The sequence below is a fragment of the Theropithecus gelada genome, chromosome 11, assembly GCF_003255815.1.
Source record: "Theropithecus gelada isolate Dixy chromosome 11, Tgel_1.0, whole genome shotgun sequence".
NCBI classification, from domain to species: domain Eukaryota; kingdom Metazoa; phylum Chordata; class Mammalia; order Primates; family Cercopithecidae; genus Theropithecus; species Theropithecus gelada.
In genome coordinates, this window is record NC_037679.1 from 60,659,296 (window position 1) to 60,674,284 (window position 14,989).

The window sequence follows — 14,989 nt, forward strand, 5'->3', positions numbered from 1 at the left end:
CCCGGTGTGATGGCATGGGCCTGTAATCCCAGCTACTCAGAAGGCTGAGGCAGGAGAATCACTTGAACCCGGCAGGCAGAGGTTGCAGTGAGCCGAGATCACGTCACTGCACTCCAGCCTGGGCGACAGACAGAGACTCCATCTCGGAAATAAAAATAAAAATTAAAAATTAAAAAAAGAAAAAAGAAAGTTCAGGCTGGGTATAGTGGCTCACGCCTCTAATCCCAGCACTTTGGGAGGTTGAGGCGGGCAGATTACCTGAGGTCGGGAGTTCAAGACCAGCCTGGCCAACATAGTGAAACCCCATGTGTACTAAAAATACAAAAATTAACCAGCCTGAGTAGCTGGAATTACAGCCTGGCCTATATGGTGAAACCCCGTCTTTACTAAAAATATAAAAATTAGCTGGATGTGGTGGTGGCCTGTAATCCCAGCTACTTGGCAGGCTGAGGCAGGAGAATCTCTTGAACCTAGGACGTGGAAGTTGCAGTGAGCCAAGATCGCGCGATTGCACTCCAGCCTAGGGGACTGAGGGAGACTCTGTCTCAAAAAAAAAAAAAAAAAAAAAAAAAAGTTCACTGTGTTTACATTCATTTCAAATACTCACCACACCTGTAGTATTAATATGTGACAAGTATGGGCTGGGTGCTGCGGAGTTTGCTGTTGGGACTGAGCACCTGGTCGAAGGCAGCCTCAACCGCACACACAGGGCTCCAGGGCTGAGAGCATGCACATGAAGTGGAATTAACCCAAATTTGAATCTGGCCTAGCCCACCTCACTAGCAGTTGAAACTTAGGGAAAATCACAAAACATCTTCGAACTTCAGTTTAGATTCCTCATCTGTGACATGGGGGTGCACAGGTAACCACTGCCATACATGACTTTTGATTATTTTAGGACTTGATGTGTATGTTGATCTGGATCCTGCCTCTTCTCCAACTTTGCTTCTTAGCCCCTAGGAGCATTTCCTGCAGCCTCCTCTCCTCCTCCTGCTTTTTTCCTGTGTCTTGAATGCCAAGCTCATTTCCATCCCAGGCTCTTCACACCTGCTGTTTCCTCTGCCAGGAGGTGCTCCTCCAAATATTTGCATCTCTGCTTTTTGTTTTGCTCACTCCTTCATTTTTTTGAGACAGGGTGGGGAGGCAGGGCTTGGGGGTTTCACTGTGCTGTCCATGCTGGTCTCGAACTCCTGACCTCAAGTCATCCTCCTGCGTAGTTGCTTAGTGGGGATATGGGCACCAGACACCCTGCCCGCCTGCTCACTCTTAAGTCTTCTTGGGTTTCAGCTCACACCAGTTTCCTCCTCAGAGATTTTTCCTGGCTATCCGCACACTCTCTTCATAATCTTTCTCTTTTGTATTGTTGTTTTTGACGCTTCTTATGTAACACCTTTCCAATGTGTATATTTTTAAAAAATCATTTCTTCTCATAAGGATTTGTTCAGGGCTGTAGCTCCTGGACATGGGGCAGTGCCCAGAAGAGTGAAGAGCTCAGTAAAATGTTGAACAAATGAACCAAATAAGGTGGCTTGAAAAGGGTGTAGACTGGTATAGATTAAAAACAAATCAACATTAGTGATTACCGTTTTATACTTGTTATTATAAAATCTACATATCAGAAGAAGGGCTGTGTGTTTACATTTGCATAACAAATTGGCTCAAAGAAGTAATTGGTCCAAAACAATAGTCCCGTATCAAAGGTGAGGTCAGGCTCCACAATGCAAAATTGAAATTACTGGCAGCTTTGATCACAGGCTCTCTTCACTCTCCCCACCCACAAGGTTTACAAAAAATTCTTAGGCGGTTTTCCCCCTGGCCAAAAGGTGACAGCTATTAAAATGGCAGGTTTCAGGTGAGCCAAGTGAGAGGCAGACATGTGTTTCAGGGCACAGGAAGGTTATTTCCACCGCGTACAAGTGGATGCTGCTTTGGACACTGATGGACAGGTAACATAAAAAGGGTGTATCTGCAGGGGGATGAACTGGGAAGAAAGTATTATAGGTGGAGGGAGCATCTCATAATTTCCATCAGAGCCACCCCAAATAAACCTTCAAGCCAAGTAAGAGAATGGGACCTGCATTAGGAATGCAGCAGCCTCAGGTATGTCCAACCACATGGCCACCCATAAGCTTCTCCTAACCATTTTGGAGCCCCTACTGAATTTAGGTGTGGAGGAAAGCAAGAGCATGGATTCCATTATCCCCACTCAAGTGAGTGGCAAGATATAAGGCTAAGGTTCAAGAGCCTTGAACGTCAGGGCAACGGCCCTAGGCCTTTAAGCTCTCTAAGTCAGGCGATCAGTGAACGGCAGTGTAAGTAAAGGGGTTTAGGAGGAAAGACTGATTTGGAGAGTCCAGAGTGAAGGCTGTTGCCAGTACAGGCAAGAAAGAGAGTATAGAATCCAGAATTGGGAGAGAAGTAATATGCATTAAAAAAAAAAAAGAAGGGTGGGCCTGAGTTGCATGGGTTAGAAGTTTCCAGTGGGGCTATGAAATCTGAAGAGCTGCAACCTAAGTTGGGCGGGGTTTCATGGGGTTTGTTCTAATGCTTTTTTGCTTTTTGGCTGATGGGGTGCAAACTACTATGTGCCTCTTCAAAATAATAGCCCCTGGTGTCTACTGGTAGTATCATGAAATAGAAATTGTGAAGGCACTGTATCTTTTAAAAAAAATCCCCTTTTGAAGAACTTCCTTAAAAACAGCTATTTAATGCAACTCTGCCAGTGTGTTCTTGATGGTTGTGTCTTAACAATTCTAATTTTAAAAAAATATTACTATTTTTTTCGTCAGAGCCATCACACTGGAAAATAATTTTTTATTTTCACGATAGCCTTCCGTTGAATTTACCATTCTGATATTAATGAAACATCTCTATAAAGGGTTGAAGTGTCTTCCCGGTAAGTTCTCAGCTTATGTTTTTCTAAATATCTTCTAATCACTGTTCATTTTTTCCTTTGGCCTAATGAGTGTTTCTCATTGTCTGCGGGTTCAGATGCAAGAAGTATTAAGCAATCGTGGTAATCAATAATGTTTTTGAGCTTTTTCGTCCCTTTAGATTTGCTACTTTTAATAGTTGTGATAGTCTTGTGAAGCATTTTAGTCAAAGAGAACATGTTCATTTTTAAGCATTTAATTCAAAGTACAACATTCAGTGCTTCTGCACTTTTGAGTCAAAGCAAGTAGTTGAAAATCATTGACATGACTTTTAAAAAATATGTACTACTGATAATATTCACTAAAGACCATGAGCCAAAGAGTGATTTCTGGATTTTCTTCTATTTTCTTTTAACTGACATGATGTAGTGATTTCAAAGAGCCAAATAGAATTTTGATGTTTAACATGTTATGTTGATATATGATGGATATGTATAATATTGGCATTAGATTACATCATCTCATTTTATTATTCAGCATTAAATACTAAAGAGTAAACACATTGTGTTTGCTGGAAAAATACTAAGAAGATAAACACTTATATAAAAAGAATCGCTAGGTTTACTTAATGGAATGATAAACAATTTTGGACCCACCACAGTTCTTTTTATTATGTGGGTTGGTTTGTGTTTGTTCCTTGTGTTGTTCTATAGAATGTACAGTTAAAAGCATTTAATTGTGGGTCTGTGTGATAATTGTTTACCTAAAGTAAAATCAGAATTACTTAGAGATAAGAAAGTAAATAACAAAATTCTAGACCAGTTTTCTTAACCTAGGATTCAAACAAGTCCAAGATAGTCTTCATAGGCTAAATTTTATTTGCAATTTAAGCCCAATTTTCATGGGAGGAAAAGGATGGCTTTTGCCAGATTCTCAGAAGGCAATATAACACCAAAGAAAGGTTTAAAAAAAAGTCCTACTTTTATAAGGCTATGCTAAGGTAAAAAGGATTTTGATTTTCAGAATTTTAGAATATTTAAAGTAATTTTGAAATACTTACATATACTTTTGAGTTATTTCCAATTTCTCTTATCAATCAAACAGCTTAGATAATTGACTATAAAGCTATTTTAATATTTAAAACATTTTGTAATCATGGAAAAGCAAAAAGAAGTGTCTGTAGAAAATTTTGTAGAAAAAAATTTGTACTCATCAAAGAGAATTCAGGAGGTACTCTTGGTTTATATAAGATATTTTCAGAAAATATCTTTGAGCAAGATCTTATTCAGAATAAAATTAGAGACTGCATTTAATTTTGCTTTTTAAATATTAAATTTTTTCAGGATTGTCAACTTGTTTTATTTTATTTTCTTCAAGCAACAACTGCTAAGAAACAGAATTGTCAATTTATTAATGAAATATGGTAAGTTGACATTTTAAAATTTTCTTTACTCTGTCCACAGAGGATGTCTATAGCATAATAATTAAAATTTTTTTTTCTTTACTGTCCCTTCATTTTAAAAGTAAAATATATCGATCATATTAATAAGGATATGAAATAGTTTGCAAAGCAATTCAATTTTAGGTCTTGGAGACATACTTTAGAAAATAAGAGCATTTCACTTTTAAAGAACAATTCACAGGTTCTGTTCCATTGAAGATATTTCCTTGACCCTTTTTTCTAAATCACTCTCCTCTGCTCTACAACTCCTTGCTAAAATTTTGCAATAATGTTAAATACTATACTACAGAATGAATAGCATTCTCTAAATACTATACTATCATGGAGTGGGTTTCACCTGTGATTGATTTTGTGCCTCAGGGTTCATTTGGTGATGTCAGAAACATTTTTGATGGTCACATCTGTGAAGGTGCTACTGGCAACCAGTGGGTAGAGGCCAGGGAAGCTGCTGAACATCATACAATGCATAGGCAGCCCCCTGACAACAGAGACGGCCAGCACCAAATGTCCATAGTGTCAAGATTGAGAAACCCTCCTTTAGACTAAATACTATTTTAAATCAGGGAGATTCAGTTTAACTGGTAATTCTAAAACTCCAGAATTCTATCATTGTTCCAATAGACGTGTGTTGAACAAGACAAGCTGGGTCAAGCATTTGAGGATGCTTTTGAGGTTCTGAGGCAACATTCAACTGGAGATCTTCAGTACTCGCCAGGTAAAGATAAGTCATTTACCCTCTTCTGCTGGTACATCAAATGGCTTGTTGGTCACATACACATATAAGAATAATGATCAGCTGACCAGGTGTGGTGGCTCACGTCTGTAATCCCAGCACTTTGGGAGGCCAAGGTAGGCAGATCACTTAAGACTAGGAGTTCAAGACCTGCCTGGCCAACATGGCGAAACCCTGTCTTTACTAAAAATACAAAAATTAGCTAGGCATGGTAGCATGCTTGTAATCCCAGCTACTCTGGAGGCTGAGGCTTAAGAAGTGCGAACCCGAGAGGCAGAAGCTTCAGTAAGCTGAGATGGCGCCACTATATTCCAGAATAATGATCAGAACAGAGAAGACCTTTTCTTTGTTTTTTCCTTTTTTTTTTTTTTTTTTTTTTGAGACGGAGTCTTGCTCTGTCACCCAGGCAGGAGTGCAGTGGCGTGATCTCGGCTCACTGCAAGCTCCACCTCCCGGGTTCAGGCCATTCTCCTGCCTCAGCCTCCCAAGTAGCTGGGACTACAGGCGCCCACCACCACGCCCGGCTAATTTTTTCTATTTTTGGTAGAGACGGAGTTTCACCATGTTAACCAGGATGGTCTTGATCTCCTGACCTCGTGATCCGTCCATCTTGGCCTCCCAAAGTGCTGGGATTACAGGCGTGAGCCACCGTGCCCGGCGACCTTTTTTTCTATAATTTAATTTTTTTTTTTTTTTTGTAGAGAGAGAGTCTTACTATGTTGCCCAGGCTGGTCTGGAACTTCTGGACTCAAAAACGAGAAGATCATTTTCATTTTTACCTGAAGCATCCAGGATTAATTCTAGCAAAGGCAAAATATGCCCAGGAGTATCTAGCCTAAATAAAACTAAAGTCTCACATACAAAAATGCGGAGAATATAGAGGATGACATTCCACACAGGAATACAAAGATACATAATTATCTGCTATTAGAAATATCTGGTTGACATTTATTTATCTAATAGACAGTTCATTTTAACTATTCACAAAAGGCTTTTAAATTGTTCTAATAAATCTTATAGACCTTCCACCCACCCAACAAGATATATTCTACCTGGAAGAATAAGTATTTTTAAACTTCCTCATCCATTATCCCATGGACTATGTAGTCTAAATAGAATGCAAATATGTTGTGTATTAAGTTTACATAGGGTATTACAGAGTGTTCCAAGATAAGAGAAATCATGTGAGCTGGGCACGGTGGCTCACACATGTAATTCCAGCACTTTGGGAGGCCGAGCTGGGTGGGTCACTCGAGCCCAGGAGTTCAAGACCAGCCTGGGCAACATGGCAAAACCCTGTCTCTACAAAAAATACAAAAATTAGCGAAGTGTGGTGGTGTGTGCCTGGAGTCTCAGCTACTTGGGAGGCTGAGGTGGGAGGATCACTTGAGGCTGGGAGGCACAGGCTGCAGTGAACCAAGATAACACGGCTGCACTCCAGCCTGGGTAACAGAGAGAGACCTTGTCTTAAAAAAAAAAAAAAAGAAAGAAAGAAAGAAAAGAAATCATGAGGTCTCAGCCGTCAAGGAGCATGTTCTCCAAATGGAATATGTATAACAGTATCCATAAGAGCAGCATAATGAGATAAACACCACAGGAGAAGTGCAAAGTGGCAAGAAAACAGATAAAAGCAATTGCATCTGTAAGTGCATATATGTACACACACACACACACATATATATATGCACAAATACAAACTTTGACTTTTTTAGTTTCTTTCTCTGATTTAAAATTAGATTACAAAAATTACCTGGCTTTAATCAACCATCGTCCTCATGTCAAAGGAAATTCCAGCTGCTATGGAGTGTTGCCTACAGAGGAGCCTGTCTATAATTGGAGAACGGTAATTGTAAGTATCAGACCATCCGTCAGTAACAGTCAAATATCCTATTCTTGCCAGGCTTCCATTTCACATACACTGTCTGAAACCCAGCTTAAAGGCAGCAATGACTATGAAAATGGTTTCTTCTTTTTTTTTTTTTTTTTTGAGATGGAGTCTGGCTCTGTCACCCAGGCTGGGGTTCAGTGGCTCAATCTCAGCTCACTGCAACCTCCGCCTCCTGGGTTCAAGCGATTCTCCTGCCTCAGCCTCCCAAGTAGCTGGGGTTACAGGCATGCACCACAACGCCCAGTTAACTTCTGTATTTTTAGTGGAGACAGGGTTTCCACATATTGGCCAGGCTGGCTTCAAACTCCTGACTTCAGGTGATCCACCCGCCTTAGCCTCCCAAAGTGCTAGGATTACAGGTGTGAGCCACTGTGCTCTGCCTGAAAATGCTTTTTAAGGACCATCAGCTGTAGTCTGAAATTGACAGTCAACATGGATGATCATATGCTGTTAGGAAGGAAGTGACCCTTCATCATTGCTCTGTTTAGCCTCAGAGTGGTTTGAATGACTTCTGTAAAAAGGAGGTGTTTTCAGGATGTTCACATCAATTGCTTCTCCTTAGTCCATCTGGGAAATTGCAAAAAAATTTCCCCTATAAGCCACAGGGCAAAGGTCCAAACTGCCCCTGCACTGGCTTTACCTACAGTCTTGTATTAGCCTGCTCTGTTTTCCTTCTCAAACTCAGTGTTATCTGCATGTATTGGACCAATTCATTTATATTTTATTAATAGCAGCACCTGCAAAGGGAAACGTCCTGCTATCTCCACATTCATATATTCTTTTCGTTGTTTTCTTCACACATCCATTTTATCAAGCAGTCTTCATGGGATGAGGTATAAATGTGAATTGGTTTTTATTTTTCTTCCGTCACTACCTTCAATCATGCCATGTCAAATGTCCTTTTTCTGTTTCTATAAATTATTCCCTTGGGGCCTCTTCACAAGACATTTTATTTTAAGAGAGTGCTTCGGGCTGGGTGCAGTAGCTCACACCTGTAATCCCAAAGCTTTGGGAGGCTGAGGAGGAAGGATCACTTGAGCCCAAGAGTTCGAGACCAGCCTGAGCAACAGAGCAAGGTCCTGTCTCAAAAAGAAAAAAAATTTAAATAAAAATTTTAATTAGAGAGTGCTTTGGTTCCAGCTTAACCTCTTCCACCTCCACTTAGGATTCCCAGGTAAAATGAAAGATGCCCAATATTTTTATTTACTAAATCTGGCAGCCCTACTTCTTTCTACTTCAACTCCCATTTTCTAGCATGCACCTCACAACCTCTTATCCCTGGGGACTCCTTGCCTGCTGGTCAGTGTTCTTGACTGGGGTGTGGAAAGACAGCTCAAGCCCAGCCCCTTCCCGGTGTTTAACCCTTGGAAACCCGCATATTCTTGCCATATGTAAATGGTAGGAGCTTGGGCTGCTTCTTCCTGTCCCCTTTCTTTATTCTGCCTTCCCTTGGCTGTCATCTTTCTTTCTCTTCCTTCCTTCCTTCCTTCCTTCCTTCCTTCCTTCCTTCCTTCCTTCCTTCCTTTTCTTTCTTCCTTCCTTTCTTTCTTTCTTTCTCTTTCTTTCTTTCTTTCTTTCTTTCTTTCTTTCTTTCTTTCTTTCTTTCTTTCTTTCTTTCTTTCTTTCTCTCTTTCTCTCTTTCTCTCTTTCTCTCTTTCTCTCTTTCTCTCTCTCTCTCTCTCTTTCTTTCTTTCTTCTTTCTTTTTCGACAGGGTATTGTTCTCTCATTTAGGTTGGAGTGCAGTGGTACAATTGTAACTCACCAAAGCCTCAAACTCCTGGGGTCAAGAGATCCTCCTGCCTCAGCTTCCTAAGTAGCTGGGACTATAGGCATGTGCCACCACACCTGAGTAATTTTTAAATTTAATTTTTTTTGCTCTGTTGCCCAGGCTGTAGTGCAATGGCACCATCTTGGCTCACTGCAACCTGTGCCTCCTGGGTTCAAACGATTCTCCTGCCTCAGCCTCCCAAGTAGGTGGGATTACAGGTGCACACCACCAGCCACGGCTAATTATTATTTTTATTATTATTTTGAGACAGAGTTTCACTGTTGTCACCCAGGCTGGAGTGCAATGGTTTGATCTTGGCTCACTGCAACCTCCGCCTCCCAGGTTCAAGCGATTCTCCTGCCTCAGCCTCCCTAGTAGCTAGCTGGGATTATAGGTGCCTGCCACCATGCCCAGCTAATTTTTGTATTTTTAGTAGAGACGGGGTTTCACCATGTTGCCCAGGCTGCTCTCAAACTCCTGACCTCAGGCGATCCACCCACCTCGGCCTCCCAAAGTGTTGGGATTACAAGACTGAGCCACTGAGCACCCAGCCATTTTTTTTTTTTTTTGTACTTTTATTAGAGATGGGGTTTCACCATGTTGGCCAGGCTGGTCTCGAACTCTTGACTTCAGGTGATCCACCTGCCTCGGCCTCCCAAAGTGCTAGGATTACAGGCATGAGCCACTGCACCAGGCCTAATTTTAAAAACTTTTGTAGAGGTGGGGCCTCTCTGAGTTGCCCAGGCTGGTCTTGAACTCCTGGGCTCAAGTGATTCTCCTGCCTTGGCTTCCCAAATTGTTGAGATTACAGGCCTGAGTCACCATGCTCGGTCCTTTCTTGTCTTTTAACATTTTTATTGTTTTCATTACTTAATTTATTTTATCTTCCTAGCTGCCTATTGACATCTTTCTTATCTTCCCTTGCCTACATGGGCATCCAGCACAGGAATGGAAGCCCATCTTCCCTTTCTGCTGGTACCACGGGCTTTAAGCAATCCCTTCTTTCTTGTAGGGAGGGTAGGACATGACACGACTCACAAAGCCAAAGACTACCCTCTGTCCCCTGGTCCTCTCTTTATGTGGATTTGATGCTAGTGCTGCCCTGGGAGCTATCTGGCTGCAGTTGGGGGTAATTCCTTTAACAACCTGGGAGAGGCTTAGCCTCTTTTTCCCCTAGTTTTGACTTCAGCCTATAATAGGGGGCCACAGGGAAAGTCTCACTTAACATCCTGCTACATTATTTATATAGAACAGTGCTGCGGACTTCTATTTTGAAGGAAATATTCATCAATCTCTGCAGAACATAACTGAAAACCAGCTGGTACAACCCACTGTTCTCCAGCAAAAGGGGGGAAAAGGTACGTTGATCCGTCATTCATTATATAGGTAAAAGAACCAGATCTTCCTCATAGCCACTTTAAAGGGAATTTATAACTGAGTTTGGAATTGTATTTGCAAAATATTCTCTTATCACAATTGAGAGTAATTTAACTCTGACTTCTTGAACCAGTCCAAGCCATTCATCTTGGGTGAGACGTCATATGTCTTTTTTTTGAGACAGAGTCTCACTCTGTTGTCCAGGCTGGGTCTGAAACTCCTGGATTCAAGCCATCTGAAATGCTAGGATTACAGGTGTGAGCCACCACACCCAGCCTCCTATTTTTAAACTTTAAAATTTTTATTTTTCACTTTTTGAACTTATTTTGTTAAAAATGGAGACACAAACACACACATTAGCCTAGGCATAACAGTGTCAGGATCATCACTGTCACTGTCTTCCACCTCCACATCTTGTTCCACTGGAACGTCTTCAGGGACAATAACACATGGAGCTGTCATCTCCTATGATAACAGTGCCTTGTGGAATACCTGCTGAAGCACTTGCCTGAGGCTGTTTCACAGTTAACTTTTTATTTTTTAATTTTAATTTTATTATTTATTGATTGTTTTACAGTTAACTTTAAAAGAAAATTAAGTAGAAGGAGTACAATCCAAAATAATGATAAAACGTATATATAGTAGATACTAGGTGATAGGAATTTTTCAGCTCCACTATCATCCTTTTTTTTTTTTCTTATTGCCCAGGCTGGAGTGCAGTGGCATGATCTCAGTTCACTGCAGCTTCTGCCTCCCCAGCTCAAGCAGTTCTCCTGCCTCAGCCTCCTGAGTAGCTAGGATTACAGGCACCCACCACCATGCCTGGCCCATTTTTTGTATTTTTAGTAGGGACAGAGTTTTGCCATGTTGGCCAGGCTGGTCTCGAACCTCTGGCCTCAGGTGATCCAGCCTTCCAAAGTGCTGGGATTACAGGCGTGAGCCACCATGCCCGGCCAGCTAATTTTTTAAAAATGTGATTGTGATTCAGGCAGCCCCCGAACCAAAATAGGTTCAGAGAGACTCCCTCACCAATACATTTTATTTATTCATTTTTATTTTTATTTTTTCATTTATTTATTTTTTAATTTTTTTGAGACAGAGTCTAGCTCTTTTTATTTTTAAAAATAAAAGTATTATAATACTCATGGTAAAAGACTCAAACTAAAGTACAAAGTGAAAGTAAAAGTTCCAGTGTATTTTACATATTTTTAGAAAAGCTTGTTTTTAAAAAATTTTTCACATGTACAAGTATATGCATATCCTTTGAAATTACAAAGGGGATTATACTCTTGCATTTTTTCCTGTAAATAATATATCTTAAGTAAATTCTGGACACGGAGGCTCAAGCCTGTAATCCCAGCACTTTGGGAGGCCAAGGTAGACGGATCTCTTGAGGTCAGGAGTTAGAGACCAGCCTGGCCAACGTGGCGAAACTTCGTCTCTACAAAAAATACAAAAAATTTAGTTGGGCATGGTGGTGGGTGCCTGTAATCCCAGCTACTGGGGAGGCTGAGGTGGGAGGATCACTTGAGTCCAGGAGGTTGAGGTTGCAGTGAGCCAAGATCAAGTCACTGCACTCCAGCCTGAGTGACAGAGTGAGACTTCAACTAAAAAAAAAAAAAAAAAATTAATTAATTAAAATAAAAATAAATAAATAGATAAAATATATAACTGAGGGAGTCTTTCTGAACCGCTTCTGGTTCAAGGAGGCTACCTGATTCACTTTACAAAAAAATTATAGGCCGGGCATGGTAGCTCATGCCTGTAATCTCAGTACTTTGGGAGACTGAAGTGGGCAGATCACTTGAGGTCAGGAGGCTGAGGCAGGAGAATCACTTGAACCCGGGAGGCAGAGGTTGCAGTGAGCTAAGACTGTGCCACTGCACTCCAGCCTGGGTGACAGAGCGAGACTCCGTCTCAAAAATAAATAAATAAATAAAATCTAAACATTAAAAATATATGGAAAACTTTAAAAGATGATGATCCATTAAGACTGACTTGATCAGTCTTGACAGGCAGAGAGTTTTGTTTAAGCTGTGACTTTAATTCACGATGTGTTTTTTGGTAAGTCCCTTTTTTTCATTTCTCAATTCATAAACTCAAGATAATATAATATAAAAGACAATCTTTGTAAAAATGTTTGAGGTCTTCGGATGAGTGATAAATGCGTCATGCAAAAGTATTATTCCCCAGAGACTGTTTAAAGCGTTTGGGAATCCACTAGTATACCTCCTCAAGGGAAAACAGAATTTGGCTGCAAATTTTTAGCTACTGATAGATCTGGCAGAGCACGGTATTTACAGACTAAGTCAGAAGTCACAAAATGGGCTGTCACTTTTGTTCTCATGAGCTGTTATGCAAAAGAAATCCTATCAACTGAACAAACCCCATACAGATTTTCTCAACGTCCTGCCTAGTTATTTTGAAATATAAATGGCCATGTTCCTAAAAAGACAAAACTTCTAGTGGTACCATTTTATTTCACAACAATGAGAAATATCACAGTGTCCATTGCATTGTTAAATAAATAAAGTGATATAAAAACATTTTTGGCATTTCCATTTGAGTTTTTCTTTTTTATTTTTCAAGTAATTGTGCAGACCCAGAGTTAGCATTTTTGCCTAGGTCTTTGGTATTCATTTTCTTAATATTACCTTACATTTGCGTTCTATTTTGCATTTTACAAAGTGCATTTACATCCCTTAACTCATTTGAATAAAGCCCCTTCAAATGACTTGCTTTCTGGAAATGGCTTTTTGAGGCTTCTCTTCAAAACCGCTAAACTTTGTGGGCCATTTTGCTCAATATTGTTCTGTAGAAAGTTTTGTTTTGTTTTGTTTTGTTTTGTTATTTGAGACAGAGTCTCAGTCTGTTGCCCAGGCTGGAGTACAGTGGCTCACTGCAACTTCATTCTCAAGTGATTCTCCTGGGTTCAAATGATTCTCCTGCCTCAGCCTCCCAGGCGCGTGCCACCACGCCTGGCTAATTTTTGTATTTTTAGTAGAGACGGGGTTTCACCATATTGGCCGGGCTGGTGAACTCCTGACCTCAAGGGATCCGCCCTCCTCGGCCTCCCAAAGTGCTGGGATTACAGGCGTGAGCCACCGCGCCCCGCCAGACAACATTCTTAACCTCTCCAGCAAAGAAAGATCCAGCTGAAACTTCAGTAGGCCAAATAGATCCTTGACCTTCGAGTCCTGTAAAATGATGCCATCATGCATTCGTAAGGGCAGTGAGTAGGAGAAAAACCAGTCTCAATGAAGCTTTTAATGGTAGTTGCTGAACAAACCCTTCCTGAAGATGTTCTTGGTGTATAGCCACGGCGGAGTCTGACCTTGTTTCCCTTCATTTCCCTTCATTTTAGGCAGGAAGAAGCTGCGACTGTTTGAATACCTTCACGAATCCCTGTGTAATCCAGAGATGGCATCTTGTATTCAGTGGGTAGATAAAACCAAAGGCATCTTTCAGTTTGTATCAAAAAACAAAGAAAAACTTGCCGAGCTTTGGGGGAAAAGAAAAGGCAACAGGAAGACCATGACTTACCAGAAAATGGCCAGGGCGCTGAGAAATTACGGAAGAAGTGGGGAAATTACTAAAATCCGGAGGAAGCTGACTTACCAGTTCAGTGAGGCCATTCTACAAAGACTCTCTCCATCCTATTTCCTGGGGAAAGAGATCTTCTACTCACAATGTGTCCAACCTGATCAAGAATATCTCAGTTTAAATAACTGGAATGCAAATTATAATTATACATATGCCAATTACCATGAGCTAAATCACCATGATTGCTAAATATACTCTCATATTTCATGGTTTACTGGCATCGGAAATCCCTACAAATTTTAAGGATTTCTGCCTCTGTCTCTTTTTTCCCTCTTCTGAAGAAATTTAGAATTTTTTTCTTAAAGCAAATACTAAAGAGAAAAAAATTAACTTTATTGTTGCTTTTATCAAAGAGCATGTGATCTATACTAACTTGTTGGGAAATTCTACCGATGAAAAAACTTTTTTATAATACTTTGTGAAGATTCAATGAACAACTTTATTGTTTCAAATGATCAAGCCCATTTGAAAGTATAGACTAAATGTCCTTGCTCTGCTCTTACTAGTCTCTCTTTTTAAAATTTTTATTTTTTTATTTTATTATTTTTTTAAAGAGGTCTCAGCCAAGATAATTTTTTACTTTTATGGATTTAGGAGTACAAGTGCAGTTTTGTTGCTTTGATATATTGCATAGTGGTGAAATATATTGCGTAGCATCCTCATCACCAGAATAGTGAACATTGTACCCAATAGGTAGGATTTCATCCCTCATACCCCTGCCATCCTCCCACCTTTTGGAGCCTCCCGTGTCTATTACTCCATTCTGTATGTCCATTGCTAAGCTCCCAACTTACCCACTTTATTTTATTTTAAAAATTGTTTCTTTTTCTGCATACTTCAGTGGATGCAGTCTTTTTCTTTTTCCTTTTCCTTTCACAGACGATGACAGCTTTTTCTGTTTGTTTGTTTGTTTGTTTTTGGCTGCTGACTCCCAAGCACAACACTGACAGTGACTTATATTTTTAATTTTTGTAAGAGGCAAACCCTACCTCCGAAGCTCTTTGATTTGTCTTTTCCCACTTCAATAAGCTGGTCTAAATTCTTGCTATCTTCTATGCAACCACCTTCCTCTAGATTAACAGTGCCAGTACAGATGATTTGACTTATATATTGATTTCAACATTTTCTTGTCATGTACTCAGGTAAGGAAATTCACTCTTGTATATCTGATGGCTTTACAAAAAATCATTTACAAAAAAATGACTGCATATGATAAAGCCTTTGTGCCAAAATGGGTTCATGGCTTTAAAAACATCACTACAAATGTCTATTCAGGTTCCTTAG

The 14,989-nt window shown here is 40.2% G+C and overlaps 1 protein-coding gene across 1 annotated transcript; it reads left to right on the forward strand.

Annotated features, from left to right (window-relative positions):
* The first annotated feature begins 2,741 nt into the window (after nt 1–2,741).
* On the forward strand, nt 2,742–14,119 carry SPIC (Spi-C transcription factor). The gene is made up of 6 exons (XM_025403556.1): nt 2,742–2,896; nt 4,217–4,296; nt 4,957–5,050; nt 6,805–6,917; nt 9,975–10,083; nt 13,467–14,119. Exons 2-6 carry the CDS (start codon nt 4,294–4,296, stop codon nt 13,892–13,894), a joined length of 747 nt encoding a protein of 248 aa, XP_025259341.1. The 5' UTR covers nt 2,742–2,896; nt 4,217–4,293; the 3' UTR covers nt 13,895–14,119.
* Nucleotides 14,120–14,989: the final 870 nt, after the last annotated feature.

Excerpts from the sequence above, each read along its gene's own strand:
- SPIC (XM_025403556.1), top strand. Across the intron at positions 5,051-6,804 it reads AGATCTTCAGTACTCGCCAG|ATTACAAAAATTACCTGGCT; the intron begins GTAAAGATAAGT and ends ATTTAAAATTAG. Across the intron at positions 10,084-13,466 it reads CCAGCAAAAGGGGGGAAAAG|GCAGGAAGAAGCTGCGACTG; the intron begins GTACGTTGATCC and ends CCTTCATTTTAG.